Source organism: Phoenix dactylifera, chromosome 2, assembly GCF_009389715.1.
Source record: "Phoenix dactylifera cultivar Barhee BC4 chromosome 2, palm_55x_up_171113_PBpolish2nd_filt_p, whole genome shotgun sequence".
Lineage (NCBI taxonomy): Eukaryota > Viridiplantae > Streptophyta > Magnoliopsida > Arecales > Arecaceae > Phoenix > Phoenix dactylifera.
This window is the reverse complement of record NC_052393.1, coordinates 20,896,742-20,920,241: the sequence shown is the minus strand read 5'-3', so window position 1 is coordinate 20,920,241 and position 23,500 is coordinate 20,896,742. Positions and strand designations below refer to the sequence as shown.

General features: G+C 42.3%; 1 protein-coding gene across 12 annotated transcripts in view; it reads left to right on the top strand.

Moving 5' to 3' along the window:
* LOC103718558 (protein PTST homolog 3, chloroplastic) overlaps window positions 1-14,424 on the top strand; it is a 38,215-nt gene extending 23,791 nt beyond the window's left edge. For 10 of the 12 annotated variants that reach the window (XR_003387803.2, XM_026809069.2, XM_026809064.2 and 7 more), the window contains exons 13-14: window positions 13,722-13,854; window positions 13,991-14,374. Coding sequence is in view for 10 of the 12 variants with exons in the window: in XM_026809069.2 (XP_026664870.2) it covers window positions 13,722-13,820 (99 nt within the window). In the remaining 2 variants the exon portion in view is untranslated. Of the gene's footprint in view, window positions 1-13,721; window positions 13,855-13,990 lie in introns of all 12 variants that reach the window. The other 2 variants (XR_005510714.1, XM_008807434.4) reach the window with 1 other exon arrangement.
* The last annotated feature ends 9,076 nt before the right edge of the window (window positions 14,425-23,500 follow it).

The following is a 23,500-nucleotide window of genomic DNA, read 5'->3' as shown; positions in this document are numbered from 1 at the left end:
AGCAAAGTAGAGAACAACCATTCCACTCCAAGTATTCAAGCATTCAATCTCTGCAACCTGTTCTTCAACGAAACAAGTGGGAAGAGCTGCATTAACTGCATCCACCTACATCTTCCCAGCAATTAAAGAATCCTCCTCCTGCATTCAAGTCGACTACACATTCAAGAGGAGACCCAAAGTTTAAGAAGCCATTCCTCTTCTCCAACTTAAAAGCGTTTGAGGGCTTCTAAACTCTTTTCAGATTATATTGTTTTCCATCTGCTTTTGAGAAGCTTAGTTTTCTGGTTGTCTATTTTATTTACAACTTGTATCTGCTTGGTTCAATCGGGGGATTGAATCAAGGGTATTGAGGTTGGTTGGTGAGCCGAGTGTAAAACCAACGTGTGTAAGGGTTCGATTGTGATCCCGGAAAAACAATCGGGGTGGTTCTAGTCGGTGAGCCTGGGAAAACCGACCAAGTTCGTTGTGAGCTCGTAAAACAACAAGTTTGGTTGTGAGCTTGGAAAACAACCGGCTGTAATCCAAGGGGGTTATAGTGAATTCCCAAGTGAGACTTGGGGAGTGGACGTAGGAGCAAGGGTTAGCTCCGAACCACTATAAAACTTGGTGTTTGTGATTGATTGTCTCTCTTCTTCTTCCTCTCATATCACTCACAGCACATAGCATTTAATTAAACAACTTGCAATAGTTTTAATTAGTCCTTCACAACGTTTTAAATAGCTAAATTATTTTAAAACCCAATTCACCCCCCCTCTTGGGTTGTCTATCTGGGCAACAAGTGGTATCAGAGCCTAAACTCTTCCACCCAAGAGTAAAAGATCGAAATGACAACTCCATTTGGATCTTCTCACATTGAGGGTCAGTCCACCCAAAGACCCCCATTCTTTAATGGATCCGACTACTTATATTGGAAGGCTAGGATGAGAATATTCATCCAAGCCCAAGACTATGAGATGTGGACCATTATAGTAAATGGCCCATACATCCCATCCATATATGTAGAAGGTGTCACGGTACCCAAACTAGAAAAGGATTGGGATAAACATGACATGAGAAAGGCACAACTAAATTCTAAAGCTATGAATGTGCTTTATTGTGCCTTAGATAGAAATGAATTCAATAGGGTCTCAACTTGCAATTCTGCAAAAGAGATTTGGGACAGACTTGAAGTGACCCATGAGGGCACGAATCAAGTCAAAGAATCCAAAATAAATATTTTGGTTCATAAATATGAACTATTTAAAATGGATTCTAATGAAACAATCACATGCATGTTCACTAGGTTTACTGATATTGTCAATGGCCTAAAAAATCTTGGCAGGAACTATACTAACAGTGAGCTTGTCAGAAAAATCCTTCGGTGTCTACCAAGGTCATGGGAAGCTAAAGTGACGGCAATCCAAGAAGCCAAGGACTTGAACAAGTTACCACTTGAGGAGCTTCTTGGATCCCTAATGACGCACGAGCTAACCATGAAACAACACAACGAGGAAGAGTCCTCCCATAAGAAAAAGGTAATAGCTCTAAAATCTACTTCATCTAACAAGGACTTATCTTGCAGTAGCAGCAGTGAAGAAGAAGAACATGAGGAAGATGATGGTGAGGCACTTCTTGTGCGCAAATTCAGAAAATTCATCAACCACAAGAAGTCCTATCATCAAAGGAGAGGCCCCTCAAATTCCTACCGCAAGGACAAAGGTAAGGAAAGGGAAAATGAGGGGATTGGGTGTTACGAATGCAAGAAGTCGGGTCACATAAGAGCTGAGTGCCCTTTACTGAAGAAGAGGAGCAAGTACAAGAAGAAGAAGGCTCTTGTCACGACACTATCCGACTCGGACTCATCATCCTCTTCATCGGATGAGGAACAAGAGGAAAAGGCCAATTTCTGCTTCATGGCCAATGGAAATGAGGTAACGCTCGAATCGCCTTTAGATTTTACTTTTGATGAGCTTTATGATGCTTTTAATGAACTAATGATTGAATATAAGGCTATAAATGTTAAAAACAGAGAATTAAAAGTATCTAACCAAACTTATATCCGTAAGTATGATTCATTAGTTAAGGATAAGGATTTAATCACCAAAGAAAATATAGACCTTAAGACAAGCAACCAACTTTTAACTCAAAAGACTAATACCTTAACTAAGGATAATGAAAAACTAACTAAGGAACTTTCAGAACTTAAAAACCATAAACAAATCTTAACCAAGGATCTCACAAAAGAACTAAATGATCTAAAGGCAGAAAATCAAACACTAACCAAAGAACTTAACAAATACAAACCTTTGGTTGAAAAATTTACATGTAGTTCTGAAAAGTTAAATATGATACTCAATAGTCAACGAGCAGTATTTAATAAAGCGGGTTTAGGGTATAAACCAAGAAATAAACAAAAACTTCTTAGTAACTTCTTTGTTAAAGCTGGGGAAAGTAAAACTAAGAAAATAACATGCTTTTGTTGTGGAACTATAGGTCATAAAGCAAATGTGTGTAATTTTAGGAAAGGTAAAACAAAAAGGAAAATTAAAAGGGTATGGGTTCCAAAAGGAACCAACATGACTAACCATGAAGGACCCAAGAAAACTTGGGTACCTAAAATTATATAATCTGCTTGTGTAGGAGTGTCTTGCAGCCAAGGTCAACAAAAACTGCTGGTATTTGGATAGTGGCTGCTCAAGGCACATGACGGGTGACAAGGATCAATTTTTCACCCTTGAAGCTAAGAAGGGAGGTGCTGTGACTTTTGGAGACAACAACCAAGGTCACATCATTGGTATTGGTAAAGTTCAAATCACCCCTTCTACTTTTATTGATAATGTTAGATATGTTGATGGTCTAAAGCATAACTTATTAAGCATTAGTCAACTATGTGATAAAGGGTATGATGTTATGTTTAAACCATCACTATGCATTATAACAAACCCTAATGACAATAGTTTAGTTTTTAAAGGAATTAGACGTGGAAATGTATATGTTGTAGACCTTGAAGATCTTGCAAAACATAACCAATGTTTAGTTGTTAATGAAACTAAAGATAATGATGCTAGTTGGTTATGGCACCGCAAGTTAGGTCATGCAAGCATGGACACAATAACTAAACTAGTTAAAAGAGATTCCGTGATAGGTTTGCCAAAATTAAAATTTGAAAAGAACAAAATATGTGAAGCATGTCAATTTGGCAAACAATCTAGGAACTCATTTAAATCCATAAAATGTGTCTCTACCTCTAGGCCTCTAGAATTATTACACATGGACCTATTCGGACCAACTAGAACAACAAGCCTAGGTGGAAATAAATATGGTCTAGTTATTGTAGATGATTATTCTAGGTACACATGGGTCATGTTCCTAGCACATAAGGATCAAGCATTTTCTATTTTTAAGAAATTCCATAAAGAAGTAACCAATGCTAGAGATACCTCTGTAATAGCTATAAGAAGTGACCATGGTACCGAATTCGAAAATCTGTCATTTGATGAGTTTTGTAGTAAAAAGGGGATAACCCATAATTTTTCTGCACCTAGGACACCACAACAAAATGGAGTTGTGGAGAGGAAAAATAGAACTCTAGAGGAAATGGCTAGAACTATGTTATGTGAAAGTAACCTCCCTAAGTACTTTTGGGGAGAAGCCATTAATACCTCTTGTCATATATTAAATAGAGTTCTATTGAGACCCATCATAAAGAAAACACCTTATGAACTTTGGAAAAACAGAAAACCAAAAGTCAATTACCTTCATGTTTTTGGATGTAGGTGTTTTGTTCATAATAATGGGAAAGATAATCTAGGTAAATTTGACTCTAAATCTGATGAGGGAATATTCTTAGGTTACTCTACAACTAGTAAAGCCTATAGAGTCTTTAATAAAAGAACGTTAGTTATAGAAGAATCTATACATGTTGTATTTGATGACTCTAGTGATTTTTCCTCTAGTAAGAAAGTTAATTTTGATGATGATGTTGAAATTCTTGAAGAAAAGATAGATGAAATGGTATTACAAGATGATAATCAAAAGTTGAGTGAAGGAGCATCATCAAGCCAAGAGGCTATTGTGGATCATGGGCTAACTAAAGCTTGGAGGTATGCTCACGGGCATCCTAAGGAACTAATTCTAGATGATCCATCTCAACCGGTTAGGACTAGAGCATCCCTTAGAAATCTAAATAACCATCTAGCTTTTGTCTCACACTTTGAGCCCAAACATAGAGAAGAAGCCGAAAATGATGTAAATTGGATAAATGCAATGCAAGAAGAATTAAACCAATTTACTAGAAATAAGGTATGGAATCTAGTAGAGAGACCTTCTGAATATCCAATTATAGGTACTAAATGGATTTATAAAAATAAACTTGATGAAAATGGAATTGTTATAAGGAATAAGGCTAGACTAGTAGCAAAGGGTTATAATCAAGAAGAAGGTATAGATTTTGATGAAACCTTTGCTCCAGTAGCTAGACTTGAGGCCATTAGATTATTATTAGCGTATGCATGCTCTAAGGACTTCAAACTATTTCAAATGGATGTAAAAAGTGCATTTTTAAATGGGTATATTAATGAGGAGGTATATGTAGAACAACCTCCTGGTTTTGAAAATCATCAATACCCTAATCATGTATATAAACTGAACAAAGCACTTTATGGTTTAAAACAAGCACCTAGAGCATGGTATGAGAGGCTTAGCAAATTTCTATTAGAACATAAATTCTCTAGGGGAAATGTAGATACAACACTGTTTCTGAAAAAGCAAAACAAAGATATGTTATTAGTACAGATTTATGTTGATGATATCATTTTCGGTGCTACTAACAATCGCCTCTGCGAAGAATTTGCTGATTTAATGCAGAGTGAATTTGAGATGAGCATGATGGGAGAGCTGAACTACTTCCTCGGGCTTCAAATCAAACAGTCTGAAGGAGGCATCTTCATCAATCAAGCCAAATATATCAAGGAGATGCTCAAGAAGTTTGATATGGAGGGAAACAAGTCAATCAGCACCCCCATGAGCTCATCATGCAAATTAGACCAAGATGAATCAGGTAAATCTGTAGATCAGAAACTGTATAGAGGTATGATAGGATCCTTATTGTATCTTACTGCAAGTAGACCTGATATTATGTTTAGCGTTTGCATGTGTGCTAGATATCAGGCTAATCCTAAAGAATCACATCTAGTTGCAGTTAAGAGAATTTTTAAATACTTAATAGGAACTATGAATATAGGATTATGGTACTCTAAAGAATCTAGCCTAAACTTAATAGGATACACAGATTCAGACTTCGCTGGATGTAAGCTTGATAGAAAAAGTACCAGCGGGTCTTGTCAGTTTCTAGGAGAAAACTTTATCTCATGGTTTAGCAAGAAATAAAACTCGGTTGCATTGTCTACTGCTGAAGCTGAATATGTTGCAGCCGGAAGTTGTTGTGCTCAAATCTTGTGGATTAAACAACAACTAGAAGATTATGGCATTAAACAAGATAAAATTTCCATTAATTGTGATAATACAAGTGCCATTAATCTAACTAAAAATCCAATTCAGCATTCAAGAACTAAACACATTGAGATAAGACATCACTTCATAAGAGATCATGTATTGAATGGTGATGTGACACTCCATTTTGTTTGTACTGATGATCAATTAGCAGATATTTTTACAAAACCCCTAAGTGAAGAGAGGTTTAGTGTGCTTAGGAGGGGATTAGGAGTGATTGATCCATCCTAGTGGTAGTTTCCACTAGATTCATTGATTTTGATGATTAGATTGTGGTTAAAATAGAGTTTCTTTTCACTGATCATCAAATCAGATCATACTTTAGTGTTTTTCCCTCATTTGGCACGAATGTAGCATGATTTTTAGGTGCGTGCCAAAGTTAGAGACGACTCGAGTAAGTTTCAGAGTCGGCTCCTGAGGGAGAGTCGACTCGCGCATTTTCGGGAGTCGACTCGCAGAGATGGCAGCTGAGGGGGAGTCGACTCACATATAGTCGGGAGTCGACTCGAGGTCTACAGGCGCATAAGGAGAGTCGACTCGCGCATATTCTGGAGTCGACTCGAGGTCGAGTCGACTCGCGACTCAGTGGAGTCGACTCGCAGTCGGGATCCGACTTTTTAACCCTAACTTTGTCGTTTCGAAAACACTTCTTTCTCAAGCCGCCACTGTTCACAAGCCCTAGAGCCGACTCCTAGGTCGTCCACAAGGCTTTTTCCGTCGACCCTTCACCGTCCCCTAGGGTTTTTCCTCCCTTTCTAGGTCGTCCCCGGTCGTCCCCAAGACTTTCCCGTCGGTTCTTCACCGTTCATTAGGTTTTCCTCCCATTTTAGGTCATTATGCCGCGTAAGACCGTAGTCCGGAAGAGGTCCCGACCCGAGGCCGGTCCCGAGCGGCGCTCCAAGGCTCGGCACGATCCCGCGAGGCCACAACCTCCGGCTCGTTCCCCGCCTAGGGCGGTTCCCGCGAGGCCATTAGCCGGGAAGGCCGTCACCACCGGGAGATATGTCGACTTCGACTATCTCTCCCGGGAAGGGTTCACTATAGGTGATAGACTCAGGGCCCAGGGATTAGAGTACTTCCTCACCTTAGATCTCCCCACATATCCAGGGCTCATTAGAGAGTTCTACGGTACCGTCCATCGGGGAGATGGGGGTATCGAGGGCACAGTAGCCGGTGTCCCTCTGTTCGTTACGGAGGATCTTATTGCCCACATCCTCCACCTTCCACTAGTAGGGGTGGCTCCCACACACCCTGAGGACAGGGTTGAGGCCCTTACGGCCGTTCTAGGGCATCCACCCCAGTCACCCATAGACGAGGTATCCGCTAGCTCACTACCGATTGAGATGCGGATCCTCTTGAGTATATTGTCTAGGTCCATCTTCCCTAAGACCGGGAGATTTGACTTTGTATCTGAGAGAGACCTAGCTCTCATGTTCTATATGCTTCATGACACCCCAATCAACTTTCCCAAACTCATATATCGATACATGTGTGAGCCACTAGACAGACCTAGGCTCACCCTACCCTACGGCATGGTCTTCATATTATTATTTAGGGAGTACGAGATTCCTATCCCTGAGGGGGAACCCTTTCGCGCATTGCGATAGACTGATCGCATGCGTGCAGGGACCCTACACAGGATGGGGTTTCGGAAGATAGAGGGGATTTGGGTTAGGAAGTCATCCATCACCACACAGACCACCAGACCTTCCCCCAGTCCTGAGCCCGATTCTGACTTTCCTGACGTACCAGACTTTCCACCCACTTCTGCTCCTCCCACTTCCGCCGGACCCTCCTCCTCGGCTCCACCACCCATGGAGGTCCGCATTGATCCTGAGCAGCTCTGGGAGCTGCGGCAGGAGATAGTCCGAGATCTGAGGGATGAGTTGCTTCGGGAGCTCCGAGGTTCGATGCCTACTCCCTCTCCTGCGCCCACATCTTCCGCGTTGGTTCCTTCCCTGACAGCCGTGACTGACATGACGGCTGAGGTGCGGCAAGAGATATACAACATGAGGACCTTGATGCAGGCCCAGTTCCATAGCATGGGTGAGGTCACGAGCACCACTCGACAGATGCGGGATGACATCGGCCGTGACATGTCCACCACTACCGCGGGGGCCGAGCGCTTGTCGAATGTGCTCATCGACAAGCTGGACGGACTGCAGAAGTCGGTGCTCGAGCTGGATACGACACAGAGCAGGGCCATCCAGGCCATCATTCGCCAGCTCGAGAACGTCACCAATGCGGTCCAATCACTCGTGGAGCGCATGCCTCGAGTAGCCACATCCTCGAGAGGAGGAGCCACATCCTCGAGAGGAGGAGCTACATTCTCGAGGAGACCATAGCTACTTTTTGTGTTTTGTTTTGACATGTATTGTTTTGCTTTACTTATTGTATTCTGAAATGTACTTACATACAAATTAATACAATGAGTAGCCGCATTTTTCTTCAATACTGTGCCTTTTGATCTATGTTTGATTGTGTGTTCTGATTACCTCCTTTTTGATATGATGACAAAAAGGGGGAGAAATATGTATAAAATATGTTGAGGGGGAGAAATATGCATAAAATATGTAAAAGGAATCAATGGAAATCAATAAAAAAATAAACTCTTAAAACACACAAATTTGTTCTAAGTGGATTCGGTACCTCGAGGCTCATTATCTCTCTTTTGGGGCTCCTAATGGAGTAATCTCCAGAATCTATTCAAGGGATATTCGGAGATTAGCTGAATCCTACTCAAGAACAAATTGACAGATTTTCCCTCTAAAAACCAAAATTTCAGTTCAAAAACTTCAAAGCATTAAAAGGAAATTCAAAGAATCAAAACAAAGTAGAATGCATATGTTGAGGGGGAGAATCTGAAATTTTAACAAAGCTAAATCATTAAAGATATATAAGCCAAACAATTGATTGCATAATATGAAGGCTTATATAATTCCAAATGAAAGGGGGAGCTTTAACTCCGAAATTTACTGTTTCACTCCTTTCAAGCTTGGATAAATTGAATTACCAGACATTTGAATTCATTTATGGATTTTATTTCATTGTTTATGGTGCAATTCACTTTACATATACTCAATGTTTTGTCATCATCAAAAAGGGGGAGATTGTGGAGTGATTGATTAAAACCCTATTTGATTTTGATGAGCTCAAAGCATTTGAGTATATTTCTTGTTTACTAATGAATTCAATTAAGTGTTTTCAGTGAAAATCTTCTCTAAGTGTCTCTAGACTTGGTTCATAGTATTTTGGATAAGTTAAGAAGTCAGCTTGAACCAAAGTCTGAGACTCGAGTCGACTCCAGAGTATCACGAGTCGACTCCAAGCGTATCAAGTTTACTGGCACGGGCTCGAGTCGACTCCGGATCGGTACGAGTCGACTCCGACTGAGAACAGACAGACGAACAGAAAGCTTCAATTCAAAACCTGTCAGCGAGTCGACTCCCGAAGTGCGCGAGTCGACTCCAATGTTTACCGAGTCGACTCCGGAGAAGTATGAGTCGACTCCAAGGAGTCACAGGCAGAAAAGTCAGAGAGCAGTTTTCGGGTCTGAGATTCGAGTCGACTCCAGTGGAACGCGAGTCGACTCCGATGGTTGGCAAGTCGACTCCAAAGAAAGTGAGAGTCGACTCTCAGAGGAACACAAGGAAAAAGACAGAAAGCATTTTTCGAACTCTGAGATTCGAGTCGACTCCCGCAATACGCGAGTCGACTCCGAGACTCCGCGACCACAAAGAAGACAGAAGACCAAGTTACTGCCTCTGAGATTCGAGTCGACTCCCAGACAGCTAGAGTCGACTCCAAGGCAGCTTCACATCAAAAAGGCAGAAGACCAAGTTTCGGAAACTGAGAGCCGAGTCGACTCCGAGGAAGTTCGAGTCGACTCCAAGACTGGACGAGCCAAAAAGACAGAAGATAGGGAGTTCGGGCTCTGAGCGCCGAGTCGACTCCCAGGATTGACGAGTCGACTCGAGTGGACCAAATTCAAAAATAAATCCACGGACTCCATGGGATGAGCCGACTCCGAGAAAGCCAAGTCAGCTCCAGAAGTTGGCGAGTCGACTCTGGGTCAAGACGAGTCGACTCCCAGTCGCGAAGGCAACTTTAATTCAAATCTGGAACAGTTGCCGAGTCGACTCCGAAAAAGTATGAGTCGACTCCCGCTACAGACGAGTCGACTCCTGATCGCGCGAGTCGACTCCAACCCACCAACGGACACATTGTCAGGCTGTGCAGAGTGTGCAGAACGGGCAGAAAAAGGTGTCTAACGGCTAGTTTCCGTGGGGGTTGGTTTAAATAGCCACAGAAGACTGTAGCAAAGTAGAGAACAACCATTCCACTCCAAGTATTCAAGCATTCAATCTCTGCAACCTGTTCTTCAACGAAACAAGTGGGAAGAGCTGCATTAACTGCATCCACCTACATCTTCCCAGCAATTAAAGAATCCTCCTCCTGCATTCAAGTCGACTACACATTCAAGAGGAGACCCGAAGTTTAAGAAGCAATTCCTCTTCTCCAACTTAAAAGCGTTTGAGGGCTTCTAAACTCTTTTCAGATTATATTGTTTTCCATCTGCTTTTGAGAAGCTTAGTTTTCTGTTTGTCTATTTTATTTACAACTTGTATCTGCTTGGTTCAATCGGAGGATTGAATCAAGGGTATTGAGGTTGGTTGGTGAGCCGAGTGTAAAACCAACGTGTGTAAGGGTTCGATTGTGATCCCGAGAAAACAATCGGGGTGGTTCTAGTCGGTGAGCCTGGGAAAACCGACCGAGTTCGTTGTGAGCTCGTAAAACAACAAGTTTGGTTGTGAGCTTGGAAAACAACCGGCTGTAATCCAAGGGGGTTATAGTGAATTCCCAAGTGAGACTTGGGGAGTGGACGTAGGAGCAAGGGTTAGCTCCGAACCACTATAAAACTTGGTGTTTGTGATTGATTGTCTCTCTTCTTCTTCCTCTCATATCACTCACAGCACATAGCATTTAATTAAACTACTTGCAATAGTTTTAATTAGTCCTTCACAACGTTTTAAATAGCTAAATTATTTTAAAACCCAATTCATCCCCCCTCTTGGGTTGTCTATCTGGGCAACACCTTCAATAAATATTTCCTTTGTTAAATGCAAGATAGTAGACCTTGCATCACCGTAGTTGATCCTTTAGGGTTATTGACATTTAAAGGATGGATGGATCCTCTTTTTCGAGATATGACATGTATATAACTTTTGGATTTATACCAATGAACTAAGAAAATACAACTTGAGCAATGAATTGATAAGTTGAATAAAAACTCTAGAAAAAGAAAAAAAGAAAAGGGATTTCTTTCTATTAGTATACTCGGAAAAAGACCAGATTTTGCAATCTTGAGAATGAACATGAATGCTTGACCAAAACATATGATTCTTTATTTAACAGACCATGTCATAGGGCAATAATGATTGTAATCCCTTTTATGGAAGATTCAATAAAAAGACTTCGGGTAACTAAGATCCATGGGCTACTTCATAATAATTCCTAAGAATTCTTAAGAATTCGGTCAACAGAGAACCAGAATTGAGAATTTCCAATTTTGAGGAGGAAGAGACAAAAGAAAAGGGGAAAAAACTAGGAGAAAAAAGAGGAAAGAGTGATTTCCCCGATTTTGAGTCTTGGTGGATTTCCTGGTCAATTAAATCTTTTTACAAGGTCAAAATTCTGAGAAGGCTGTACAAAGCTTGCTTCATCTTATGTTTGCGTAAATTGGTTTTAGCAAAACTGTAAAACCAAACACCCCCTTAATGCAATATTTGTTTCAAAATATAATTTGCACCGCACACTCACATATTGCCTCTTGTTTTAGGTATTTTACTACAATCCAATTGACAGTAATTGACATTCATTTAGAAAATCTCGTACGGATAGTATCATGGCAGAAGCTACTGGTTTCATGATATAAGATTCAAGATCAAATGCCCAACCTTTTAGATATTCAATAAAGCAAACCCCCAAAATTTGCAATAATGGTTATGTAACTAGCAGAACTTTGAGAAAGATCAATAGGAAGAGATCCAAGTAAAGTTTAGAAACCTGGTTGTCAAATTATAACTCTGACCTCCAATATTTAGAATATGATTGCCAATGTGGGATAGTAAGCGTAATATCTGAATCATCACAGAGAACATGATGTACTGTATTTTAATATAAGAAAATAAGCATAGAGAGATTGAGGGGATTGATCACTTCAAGGAAGGGCTGGTAGGTTGTTGGACAAAAATCTTACCGGATCCAAATTTCTAGCCAACTTGGGTTAGATTTGGATAGAAAATTTTTATCCAATCAATTTAGATATGATTTGGATATGGAGATAGAAAATCTTTGGGATACGGAGTTGACTAAGTTTTCTTCCCCCATATCTGGATCTGGATATCCAGAGAATGAACATTTCAGTAGAACATCTATATGTCTAGATTTTCATAACCTAATTCATGTTTTCACATATGTGCTTGCTGAAATTGTAGTCAAGTAATTAAAGATCAGCTCCTTAGATGTTCTCATCTTTTATGATTATGTCTTTAATGTTTTTTTGTTATAGAACTTCACTCAACAATTCCATTTATATCTGAAATAGTACACAAGTTATATTTTTATCTGTTTTAAATGAATATGATATAAATAACATCCAATTCAGATTGGTATGTGAATGGTTTTCACATAGATACAAATTTAGTGTTGGTTTAGTCTCATAACCTGTATTTGTTTATGGTGAATAAATATGAATGCAAATATGGATATGCCATTATTTGCTCATTTCAGCCCCCAAGTCGGGGTTTAGGACTACCTGATCACCATTTTGAAAACAGATGAACTCCAAATACATTTCTCTTCTGAATTGACAATTGAACTTACAATATATAGGCTCTTAAGGGCACAAAAAAGGGAAGCAAACTGATTATTGACTGCTAGATTAAGTAGTAATTGACTCCTATAATAGCAAGATAAATTAGACCCTTGATAACCTCTGTATGCCAAAAAAGACTATATATAATTACCCACTACAAAACTAACAAAAAAGATTTTCTGAAATAACGAAATATAGAGAAATTTGACTCAATTGTGCCACTAGCAAAGTTTGCAAATGCTCATTGGATTAAGGATTGCTGTATTTGACATCTAATACTCTTCCATTGCCACAACTTCCAGCTTTTCTTATTCCAAAGAGTGATGGCCCAGGTCGGTCATTCTCCCATTTTCACTGATACTGAGTATCTGGATTCTGGACCCATTTTCCTGGGATGATTAAAAAAATAAAAAATAAATAAATAAATAAATAAATAAACTTCTTTACTAAGCCAATAGGAAAAGGATGGCTCTGGGGAGGCCAGCTGCAATAGAGAAGATGAGCGTATTGGTTAACATGCTGAAGCTGATTCCTGGGGTTCCCCTCTGGCCAGAAAACGGTGGTCGAGTTGCAGAGACTGTGGAGCCATTACAAGGTGGTGTTGCATAATAGCAGAGCTGGAGGTAAGTGACAAAGATGGAGGCATGGAGATGGTCTGAGGGAGAGGTGATGGGGTTGGAAGGACGGGAAGAAGAGAAAGCAGAAGGGCTTAATCAAGAGACTTGGAAAATTTGTGTACCCGGCAATTAACTCAGTGGAAGTATCTTGCAATAGCTACTAAAAATGCCACTAGTTGCTAATTATTTATTGCTGATGCAGTAAAGAAAAATGCTGCTAGATGATATGTACTACTGTTATATGACAAAAGCATCAGTTTTAGCAGCAGTTATATGTCAACTACTGTTTTGTTGGGAGATTATGAGCCTTAATATACTTACGTACCAAGCTACACTAGAGTGCAACAGGGTGATGATAAGAGATAACTGTGTATCTTGGGAGTTAGATCCTGGCAAAAAGAATCATCTCTTAGGATAGGTTCTGTACTTATAATTGCAAAGCGCTTATTTACCTCTAGGAATACAACTCATAACATTTTAACTTCTTCAGTAAAAAGTTTGCTTTATTGGCTCTTGTACAATATATATGTCATTTATATTTTGTTGGCTGTGATATTAACTGTTGGCTCTCGCTCTCTCGCTCTCTCTCTCTCTCTCTCTCTCTCACACACACACACACAATGTTCTATTATTTAAATATTAATTCAGTTTAGGAATGCCTTGAGGCCCACTTAAAGCTAGTTCATTCTGGAGGTGGATAAACTTGGTCATTTTTGTTTTGGTTTTGTTACCATCAGATAAAATTTATTGTTGATGGTCAGTGGAGATTTGATTCGCAACGAGAGACCATTAACAGTGGCAGCATAACCAACAATGTTCTAAGGGTAGACAGATAGGGTGGACCTTGCATTTCACAGTTGTTACACTGAGGTATGCATATTCCTGCATTCATGTGAAGAATTTGGATTTGTTTCTTGAGAATATCATGTTTCAGCCAGAACAAGTTGGCACCAACTGCATGTATATCTGAATTCCTGTTATTTGAAACTGATGTTTATCTGATCAGGTTGCAACTTTCCATATTCTTCCTTTTCTCCTGTAGCTGAAGCTCAAATCTTAAATGAAGATAGTCCGATAGGGCTCGATTGATCTGTTGTAATTCAAAAGCAGGTTTTTGTGCCATGTGTGGATCAACAAGCCCCACAGATCAGAGGTTGAGCTATCGATGGAATTTCTGGTTCTAGGAAAAATTTCAGCTCTCAATTACTTTTTCTTTTTTGCAATGCCCGTACATGTAAAGGTAAAAGGAGCTATTCCTCATCTTTGAAGATTGAAAAGCTTTTTTGGAAATATATGGGTAATTTTCTTTTAGATGTAAAATTTTTGAGATTCTGCTGTCAAGTGATTACAATTCCTAGGTATTCTTCAATGTATATAATCTTCGTCCATAGATACATGTACATAGGAAGCCTTAAATCTTTTATGAGGAGGTTCTGGTTACTCTGGTCTGTAACTGGTTAAGTTAAATTTTGTTGTCTAGCTGAGTAGACAATAAAATGCAGAAGAATAACTGTTTCTAAAACTAGAATGAACAATCACTATCTTGACATTTATTATAGGCAATTCTAACTTTAATGCAAAATTGTAGGCTATTAGCAATGGTGGAATAAGGAAATTCAGTTGTGCCAGATGATTATGAATGATAATAATGTTCATATCCGGAAAGCTACTCTATTAGTATGATCAAAACCAATCAAATGACGGACTTGGCGTGATTAGCAAATTCCCTGATCTCAAGCTACAGATGCTGCTCATTACCTCTATTTATTCCATCAAATGGCATGTGGAACAAGATTCATTTTGCCAACATATAAGAATTTTGCCAACTAGATGGCTCTAATTTCAGTCTGTTTAGCTCTATTCTTTGACATTTATAATTCTGTTGCAGAGATAGGATGCCTTCATCATCACATGTCAAGGAATTTCATCCATAATATTTTGCATTAAAATCTTTAAGCTAGGTGCTCATGACATTAATTTGAAATTGTCGGATGAAATAAATTGAAGAAGGAACAACCTCTTTCAAATGGTGATGCCTTTCTATCTACCAAAAAGAGAAGCAAATATTAGTGACTTGAGAAGATCTGGATTATATATATATTAATCAAAATGTTTTGAATTTTAAACAATTAACTGATTATTACAGCGACCTCATAATGCTACTTAGGTAATTAACTGATTTTATCTTTTTCTGAATGAGGATATGACCCTTGCATCATGTATCCTTTCAATCTCAGTACCTTGCTGCTCCAACTGTATAATTGATGCATTATTATACATACCAAATAAATATTTCACTCTACGGGTGTTCAAATCTGACCATCATTATAAGACATGGTTTAAACTAGAAGCTCTGTTTAAATTGATGTGAAAGTGAAAAAAGGAAGGCTCTTTCAATATATAATTAAGTTGACCAAGTAATATAACAAATGCATTGCTTTACAGGTAAGAATGCAGCTAAAATGATAAAGTGGGAATTAATATTATTCATCATGCAAATTTTGTGTGCACCTTTTGCAAATTATTTTACGTTGTTAGATATCAATACCATACCTTTACTCTGCAAAATCCACGATATTCTGATACAATTCGCTGACAGCCCAGTTTGAATAAAAAAAAAAAAAATCGTATGCTATACTTATCCAAAATTCATACACTGTCATACTTGTTATACTATTGTATTTGTTATAAGCAGGTAGAGTTTTCGATGTTATATGAATCTTGAGAATGTCATGTTTACATCCTAATGAGGGGCCACTTATTGGATAATCAATTAAGTTAGACATCACAGGGCCAGACTCGGGTAAAGTCCTAGGAGATTTCCTGCTTGATTAACTGGGAGCAGGGTCTCAGCTCTAAAGCAAATATGAGTCTGTAAATCTGGATTGGATCCTCCTGTGAATTAGCAACCCATGAAAATGATGCTAGGCATCTACATGGAGTGATGTAAGTTTTCCCCCTTTTATTATTATTATTATTATTTTGCTACACCAAACGGCTCATACCAGTCTAGGATGAATATATCCAAAAAAGTCAATACAAATAAGTCATGAAGTGTTCGAGATAGCTCTTCCTTGCCGGTCCAAAGAACTTTTCCAGAGTAATTTGCAACGAAGGAGGCCACCCAGTCTGTAGCTCCGTTGGCCTCCTTAAAAATATGCTTTGCCTTGAAGATAATGTTTCCTAGCTATGCCATGATGCTTCCGGATTCAGCTAGTCATAGTAGCCGAGTCACCCTCGACCAAGATGGCAGCGGTCCACAACACATTGAGCATGACACAAGCTGACCCAAGCTACTCTCACCTCTGTCCTAGGAATCGAGATGTCGAAGATTGGGCTTCCTCTAGCTGCAAAGCCCACACCAGCTGCTACTACTCTAGAGTCCGGGCCTCTAATTACAAAGTCCATACCAGCTGCTACCACTCTAGAGTCCGGGCCTCTAATTACAAAGTCCGCACCAGCTGCTACCACTCTAGAGTCCGGACCTCTAATCACAAAGTCCGCACCACCCCTCCCGCCACCATCTAAAACATATCTATCAAAGTTGACCTTAAGGAAGCTCGGAGGTGAGGGCTCCTAGGTGATGTATACCGTGTGAGATGCTGCATGAGCAAAAGAAGAGTCCAAGGTGCCCCAAGCTATCAACGGCTCGCCCGATGGACCAGCATGGGTAGGGCTACAAATGGGTCGAGTCGACCCGTGACCCGATCCGACCCGATCCGACCCAAATTTTAGGACCTGCGGGCCAGGCCAGGTCCCGTTCTATTTTTCGGGTCGGGTCGGGTCCACCCAATCTCGACCTGAACCCGACCCGATCCTTTTTTTTTGGGTTAACCTAGTTTACACATTTTTGTTGAGATCTAATCAAAGTCAAAATTTGTAGGCATGGATCCGACTCGATCCGAATGACCCGTCGGGTCAAAATTTGTAGGCATGGACCCAACCCGATCCAACCCGATTTTCAACCGGGTCGGGTTTGAGTCCAAAATTAGGACCTGAATAAGAAATCAGGTTGGATCAAGGTCACTCAGGACCCGACCCATTTGCAACCCTAAGCATGGGTGTTCTCCGCAACCTACACTCGGGCCCTCTCCATGACAACCCTAGGTGTTGCATTGCTCTTCCCTAATATCCAAACATTTCTAGTCAGCCAAATGTGATAAGCAACATAAGTCACCCTGATGGCCACATACCGAGTTTGAGGCATACCAGACCACCTCCTGAGTGTCTGGGTAAAGGAACTGGATTGGCGTAGTGCCTCCGACGGGATATCAGACATCCTCCATACCCTCATAGCTTGATCACACTAGAATACATGATTTACGGACTCCTCCATCTCACACCTAGGGCAAATTAGCAAAATACTAAGTCCACGCCTGCTCAAGATAGCCCTAGCCAGTAAACGTCCCTGAATCACCTTCCACAAGAATAACGCAATCCTCGATGAAGACTAAATCTCCAAATCCAGGCACAGTCCAGCCTCTGACTCTGCTCACTCTGGAACAAGTCATAGATACCCTTGACACTGACCCTCGAACTGCAAGAAGTACTCCAGACTCTTACATCTGAGACATCGCATCCAGAAACTGCCAGTGAATATACGCTCTCTACAAGGTGCTCTCCAAATAGATGACTAGTCCGACTACCCAGTCCCATCTGGGTGAAGGAGATGCAAATCACCCACGGCCTCAACGTTGACCATGATTAGCTAGATTCTCACTAGGAGGGTGTCCATCCAAGGGTCCTCCACTAGATCCACACCGCGTCCATCTCCAATCAATTATCTGATGTTGGCCAAAATAGTAGGAGCACGCCTGCAAATCTCTCACCTCCGACCCCTCTAGGAACCCCATCAACAATCTCAGGGCCGTATCGGGCTGTCATCACCTCACTCCATAGGCTCTATGGCTTTAGGAATAGCTTTGCGGCAAGTCTAGCGACCGATGCCTCTCTCCTCCTAGGCAGAGACTGAATACCTAGCCCCCCTTCTTAGTTGGCTGGCAAATAAGACCCCAAAGAAGCAAGTGCACCTTGTGTTCGCCGACATACGAGCCCCACAAGAAGCTCCAGAGCATCTGCTCAATCCTTAGCATCATCGATTTTGGAACGACCGTATTGGACATAAGGTAGATCAGCATGGAGCCGAGGACCGATCCATAAGGGTCAGCCTGCCCATCATGGATAACAAAGTAGCGCTCCAACCCTCTAGCCGCTCCTAGATGCATTGCACCATACTAAGGCACTCCATCATCCGAAATCTCCTTCTGGTGATGGGTACACCCAAGTAACTCCATGGCCCCTCGTGCTTCCTGATACCGAGGAGCTCCTTGATGGTCTACCTTGCTTTCAGCTTGGTCTTTGGACTGAAACAAATGGTAGACTTGAGTAGGTTCACCTTTTGACTATAGGCCGCACAGTAGTCCTCCAAAATGCATATGAAAACCACTGTGTCCATTGTCCTTGCCCTGGCTAAAAGGAGACAATCGTCTGCAAAAAGTAGGTGGGAGATCTATCGGTCCCCAGGGGTAGGTTCGTAGGCATCCATAGCTCGTTTCTAATAGGCTGCCCGTAAGGTATAGAATAACATGTTAGCGCAAATAATAAATAGGTAAGGGGATAGGGGACAACCTTGACGTAGCTCGATTGTGGAATGCAAGAAAGGTGTTGGCGTGCCATTGATCAGAATAGAGAAAGATGGCATCCGCACACAACCTATAATCCAGGTAATCTAGGTCTTATGGAACACGAAGCTCTCTAGGGCATACCGAAGAAAGTTCCATCTGACTCTATCGTAGGCTCTCTCCATGTCGAGTTTTACTCCCATAAAGCTCTGCTAACATGAGACCCGCTACAGATCCCATATCATCTTATGGGCTATCAAGACATTATCTATAATGTTCTGCCCCCCACAAAAATACCTTGCTCATAGTTGATAAGTCTAGGCAGCACCAACTTCATCTTGCCCACCATGTTCTTTGTTGCTACCTTGCACAAGATAGTGCAAAGACTGGTCGGTCTGAAATGGCTGGGCTCTGTTGCATCTTGGCGCTTTGAGATCAAGGTAATATAGGTTGCCTTTCAAGCATCTATATTAAGGCCATACTAAAAAATAGTTGGACAGTCACCACCACCTCTCGTCAGGCCCCGGGGCCTTGTCCATCGCCAAGGCCCAGTCGCCCCCCATACCTCACCCTCCAAGACCGGCTCAATAAGACCAGCGCTCTCCACCGTCCCAACTCCAACATTTGGGGGAAGAAAGTTGTTAGCCATCTCCCGATCACTGCCCTTAGTCCACCTAGATCTGAAGAACTCAAACAACACTTGTCTAACCTTGCTCTCCTCCTCCACACTTTGCCCAGTTTCATCCTTCAAAGACCGGGCCAGGTTCCTCTACCTCTTGATGATAGTAGACTGATGGAAGAACCGGATGTTCTTGTCCTCTTTCCTGATCTACTAGACTCTGGACTTCTGTTACCAGAATACCTTCTATTTTCACAAGAGAGAGTGATGCATAGTTAGCTTCTGTCGGAGGTCAGCTAGCTCCTTTGATGAGGCACCACTACTCTTCTCTCTCCCCTGAAGATCGGCAATAGGTGCTTCCACCACCTACAGGCATCTGAAGATATCACCCACCGCCTTCCAATTCCATCTTCGCAGCCTCTGCTTGGTACGCTCCAAGTTTTGGATGACCCTCCACATAGCATCCCCTTGCACTGGAGCTCCCTACACCCCTGGACAATGTTCCAGGACTAAGGATACGCCAACCACTTCTCGAACCTGAATGAGCTGTGATGATAGGTGTTGGAGACAGTGCTAATCAGAATAGGGCAATGACCGGATGCAATCCGAGGAAGGTGACAGACCTGATAGATGGAAGAGTGTTAGATCCAACTAAATAAAACCATGGCCCTGTCAATCCCCTCTCACACTCTAACACAACCCAATCGGCTATTGCACCACGTAAACCTTGATTCGGTGAATCTGAGATTCACCAATTCATTAGCTACCAAAAAGTCACGAAACTCTCTTTTTTCTGCCTTATCATTATAGGCCTTGCCTCCTCTCACCAGCAACTAGGGTCAGGATACCCTGTGCAACAAGGTTAGTCACCTCGCCCAAAGGGCTCTCCTTACTCTATAGTTAGTACTAGCATACACACCCGACAAAATCCAAGGAAGCTCATTGGGTTCTAAGATTATTATTGTAACCAGTTGGGGGCAATTATGGAAAATATCAACCGTGGCTATTCCCCACTTCCATAGTACAATTATTCTTCCTGACAAGCCCTATGATTCGATGGCATAGGAATCACAGGTCACTAGAAATCGACGCTAAGTTCGGAGGAGGCTATCTCCAAAGAGTTGCATCTCATACAAAAAATAGATATCCCGGCTATGCACCTGAATTAACCTCCTAAATGAGGTAGAAAAGGAGGGCTTGCCCGCCCTCCTATAATTCCACACCTTCATTCTTCAAAGTGCCCTTCTTAAGCTTCTCATTCTAGGTCGGCCCACTGTAGGTAGCCCCCTTCTTCACCCCAAATTCAATGCTTCCTTTGCCCGCCTCATGGCTGTTGAGTGGACCCCCATCACAGATGAAGAAGGACAGTCTGGTTGCTCCCCAACCGGCCCACTTTCTCAAATGACCTCCCCACTGGCTTGCTCCGCAGCCGCGACCGGCCACTAATCCAGCTTCACCACCTCATGGATTGTCGCTCCGCTATCCATGAAAGGGATTGACTGCTGATAGTCCTTAACAACTAGTGTAGACACTTCCAACGATGCCGGAGAAGTGTTGGGGTTTGCCGAAGCCACAGGCTCGGTCTTTAGAGTCGACTCAATGCCTGGGCAGAGGATGGAGCACCACCTGGCTCCCGCTCACCATCAGAGCTCCGCCCATGATCCTTAGCAGATTCAGCCACCATGGGTGCACAAGGCCTAGCAGCCACAATGGCTCGGTCCGCGCCACTATGCCAGTCCAGGTCCCCCACGCACTGGATTGTGCCTGCCCCCACAGACGTTGGGCTCCTAGGCCTTTTGTTCGAGTGACACAGGCCCACGTTGGTCATCGCCACTTCTGAGCCAGCCCACACATCGTCCGGCCCAGCCTCACCAACCTCCTCGACCGATTCACCCAAGTCACTGAGTGGGTTGAACCCTAACTTGGTTTGGAGCCCCACCTGAGTTGACCCAATGCCCAGGTCAGCTCCCTCTCCGGCCATCCGGTCCTTTGGGGGCAAACACTGATGCACCACCTTCACCAGCTTCTACCAACCATCCGAGTCCATCGGTGATCAAGTGAAGTTCGGGCGGTTGGGGGGTAAACTCAGCCATGAAGGTGGCGACGAACCCGGCCTAGACGATTCTGGAGTTGACTCGGTCATCTTCCTCAACCGCGGTAGCCTCTCCGCCACCCTCGACGACAAAATCTTTGTCGTCGCCAACCAAGGGCCGAAAACCAGCCTTTGGGCTAGCTCATCCGAGCTGGAGTCAAGCTCGGCTCTGACCCTCAGGTCTCCGATCGCCTCTACCCCCATTAGAACCGAAGATCTCAACTACTCCTACAGATCCCCAACCTTCGTCGCTAATACCGGCGCCAGAAACTTACACTCATCGCCTGCATGCCCAATGTGCCCACAATGAAAGCAGAAGTTGGAGACATTCTTGAAGATGAATGGCTACCACAAAATCTTATTTTTTTCTTTAATTTGAATGCCCAGAATCAACGGCTTGGTGGCATCGATGGCATCTCGACCCTCACGAAGGCCATCATTTTTTACTAGTTGGTGATGCCGTCCACAGCCAACAGGCGACCAGCAGCAGAGGCGATCTGGAAAATCATCTCCTTCTCTCAATATTCCACCGGAAGCTTCAGCATCCGAAGCCAAACCACTGCTGAGCTAACAACATCAAGGCCTGCGATGAAATCAGGAGCAAAAGGCTCCATTGCTAGCAACTGCCTCGCCACCACCAAGGAGTCGCCAGAGAGGGCATTGTCCCAGTTGGCCTCCAATTTGAACCTCACCGCCATGTGATCATCATCAAGAGGGAAAACCTCCACCTCCTATTGAAGCTTCCTGCGCGTCACCACCTCCCAAGCCTCCCACTCCACCAGAACCAGGCGGCCCAAGCTCCATATAACGTCCTCCACATTCTCCCATGCTAGCCTTGAAGCGTTGATTCTATCCTTCGACAGTTCAAGGACCGTCATGAAGTGCCTCGAAGATTTTTCACCTTTTCCTCTAAGATCCGATGGGCCTTCCACTCCTTGGCTTCACATGGCTGAGCCCCTTCACCTTGCCCGGTGGAGGCGGTCCCCAGCTCTCTCCGGTGGAGGGGCCACCCTCCTCTTTGCTCCCTCTGTCAGCCATATCGCACGCCCAAGGTGTTCGCTGAAAAGCCCAATTACGCATGAAGATTAAAGCAAGCGCTCTCCAGAGCGAGCATTTTTTGATCAAGTTTTTCTTTGGATAAGGATCCCCAATGCCTAGCGTGGATTGTGCCCGCTGCAGCTATTGGGATCTTAGCCATTGCATCTTTGTCCATGGGACATGAGATGAGCAGCCTTACTTTCGAATAGTAATTCACATGCAGGTTCATCCCAGTTTCACGCCATGGCATGTTGGTGATTTGATGCTGGAAAAATTAAAGACATAGGGGGGAAAATGGTTAGCGAGAGTAGTAGGAAAAAAAGGGAGAGGAGCATATCGATTGAGGCATGCTTTAAGGCACTATTTTTAGTGAGAGATTCGCTCCCATAAGGTGCATGGGTTGCTTGGCGGCTTTCTCCAAGATTACAATAAACCCTTCCACGAACTATGACAGCAGCGGTGGTTCTCAAAAGCTGAACTCCATGGTGGCAGTCACTCAAAACCAAATAAATTGAACAGTTAGTTTTAGTGAGTTCGGAGAAGAGAAGGCTCAAAAGGCTTATGGAGAATCGTATTTATAAAGCAAAGCTCCTACAAAAGTTCCTTGATTTAGGCTCCTCAAATAAGGAATAACTATCCTTTACTAGAACAAATGCCTAGTAAATTAAGCCAATCAAGTCATCACAAAAATATGATAATCTCATAGAAGTAAAAGAAGATAAAACCATGTGATCAAATTAGGTCAAATCTTATTAGTTTAGTATACTTAAAATCATAAAATGTAGGATAAGTTAGATAAGGCATATGGTAACCAGGACATGAAGAAAGTGCATCCTGCATGCACAATAGCATGCTGTTCTCATTGCCGCATGTGGCTAATCTTACCAAGTTATGTCACATGATGTATCATGCACAAGCATGTCATAGAGCACTTGAAAAATTCAAAATTTTTTTAAAAAAACCTATAGAAACCTTAAAATACACCAAATAAATAAAAGTTTCTAACAATCCTTCGCATGTTTTTGAAATTTTGAAAGGAAAAGAACTAGGTGACATTATACTATGTTTTTGATGAAAGGTGTCTTTCGAACTCCAACTAGCATTGGCAAGTCTCAACTATCACGGGATCATAAATGAGTAAATGAC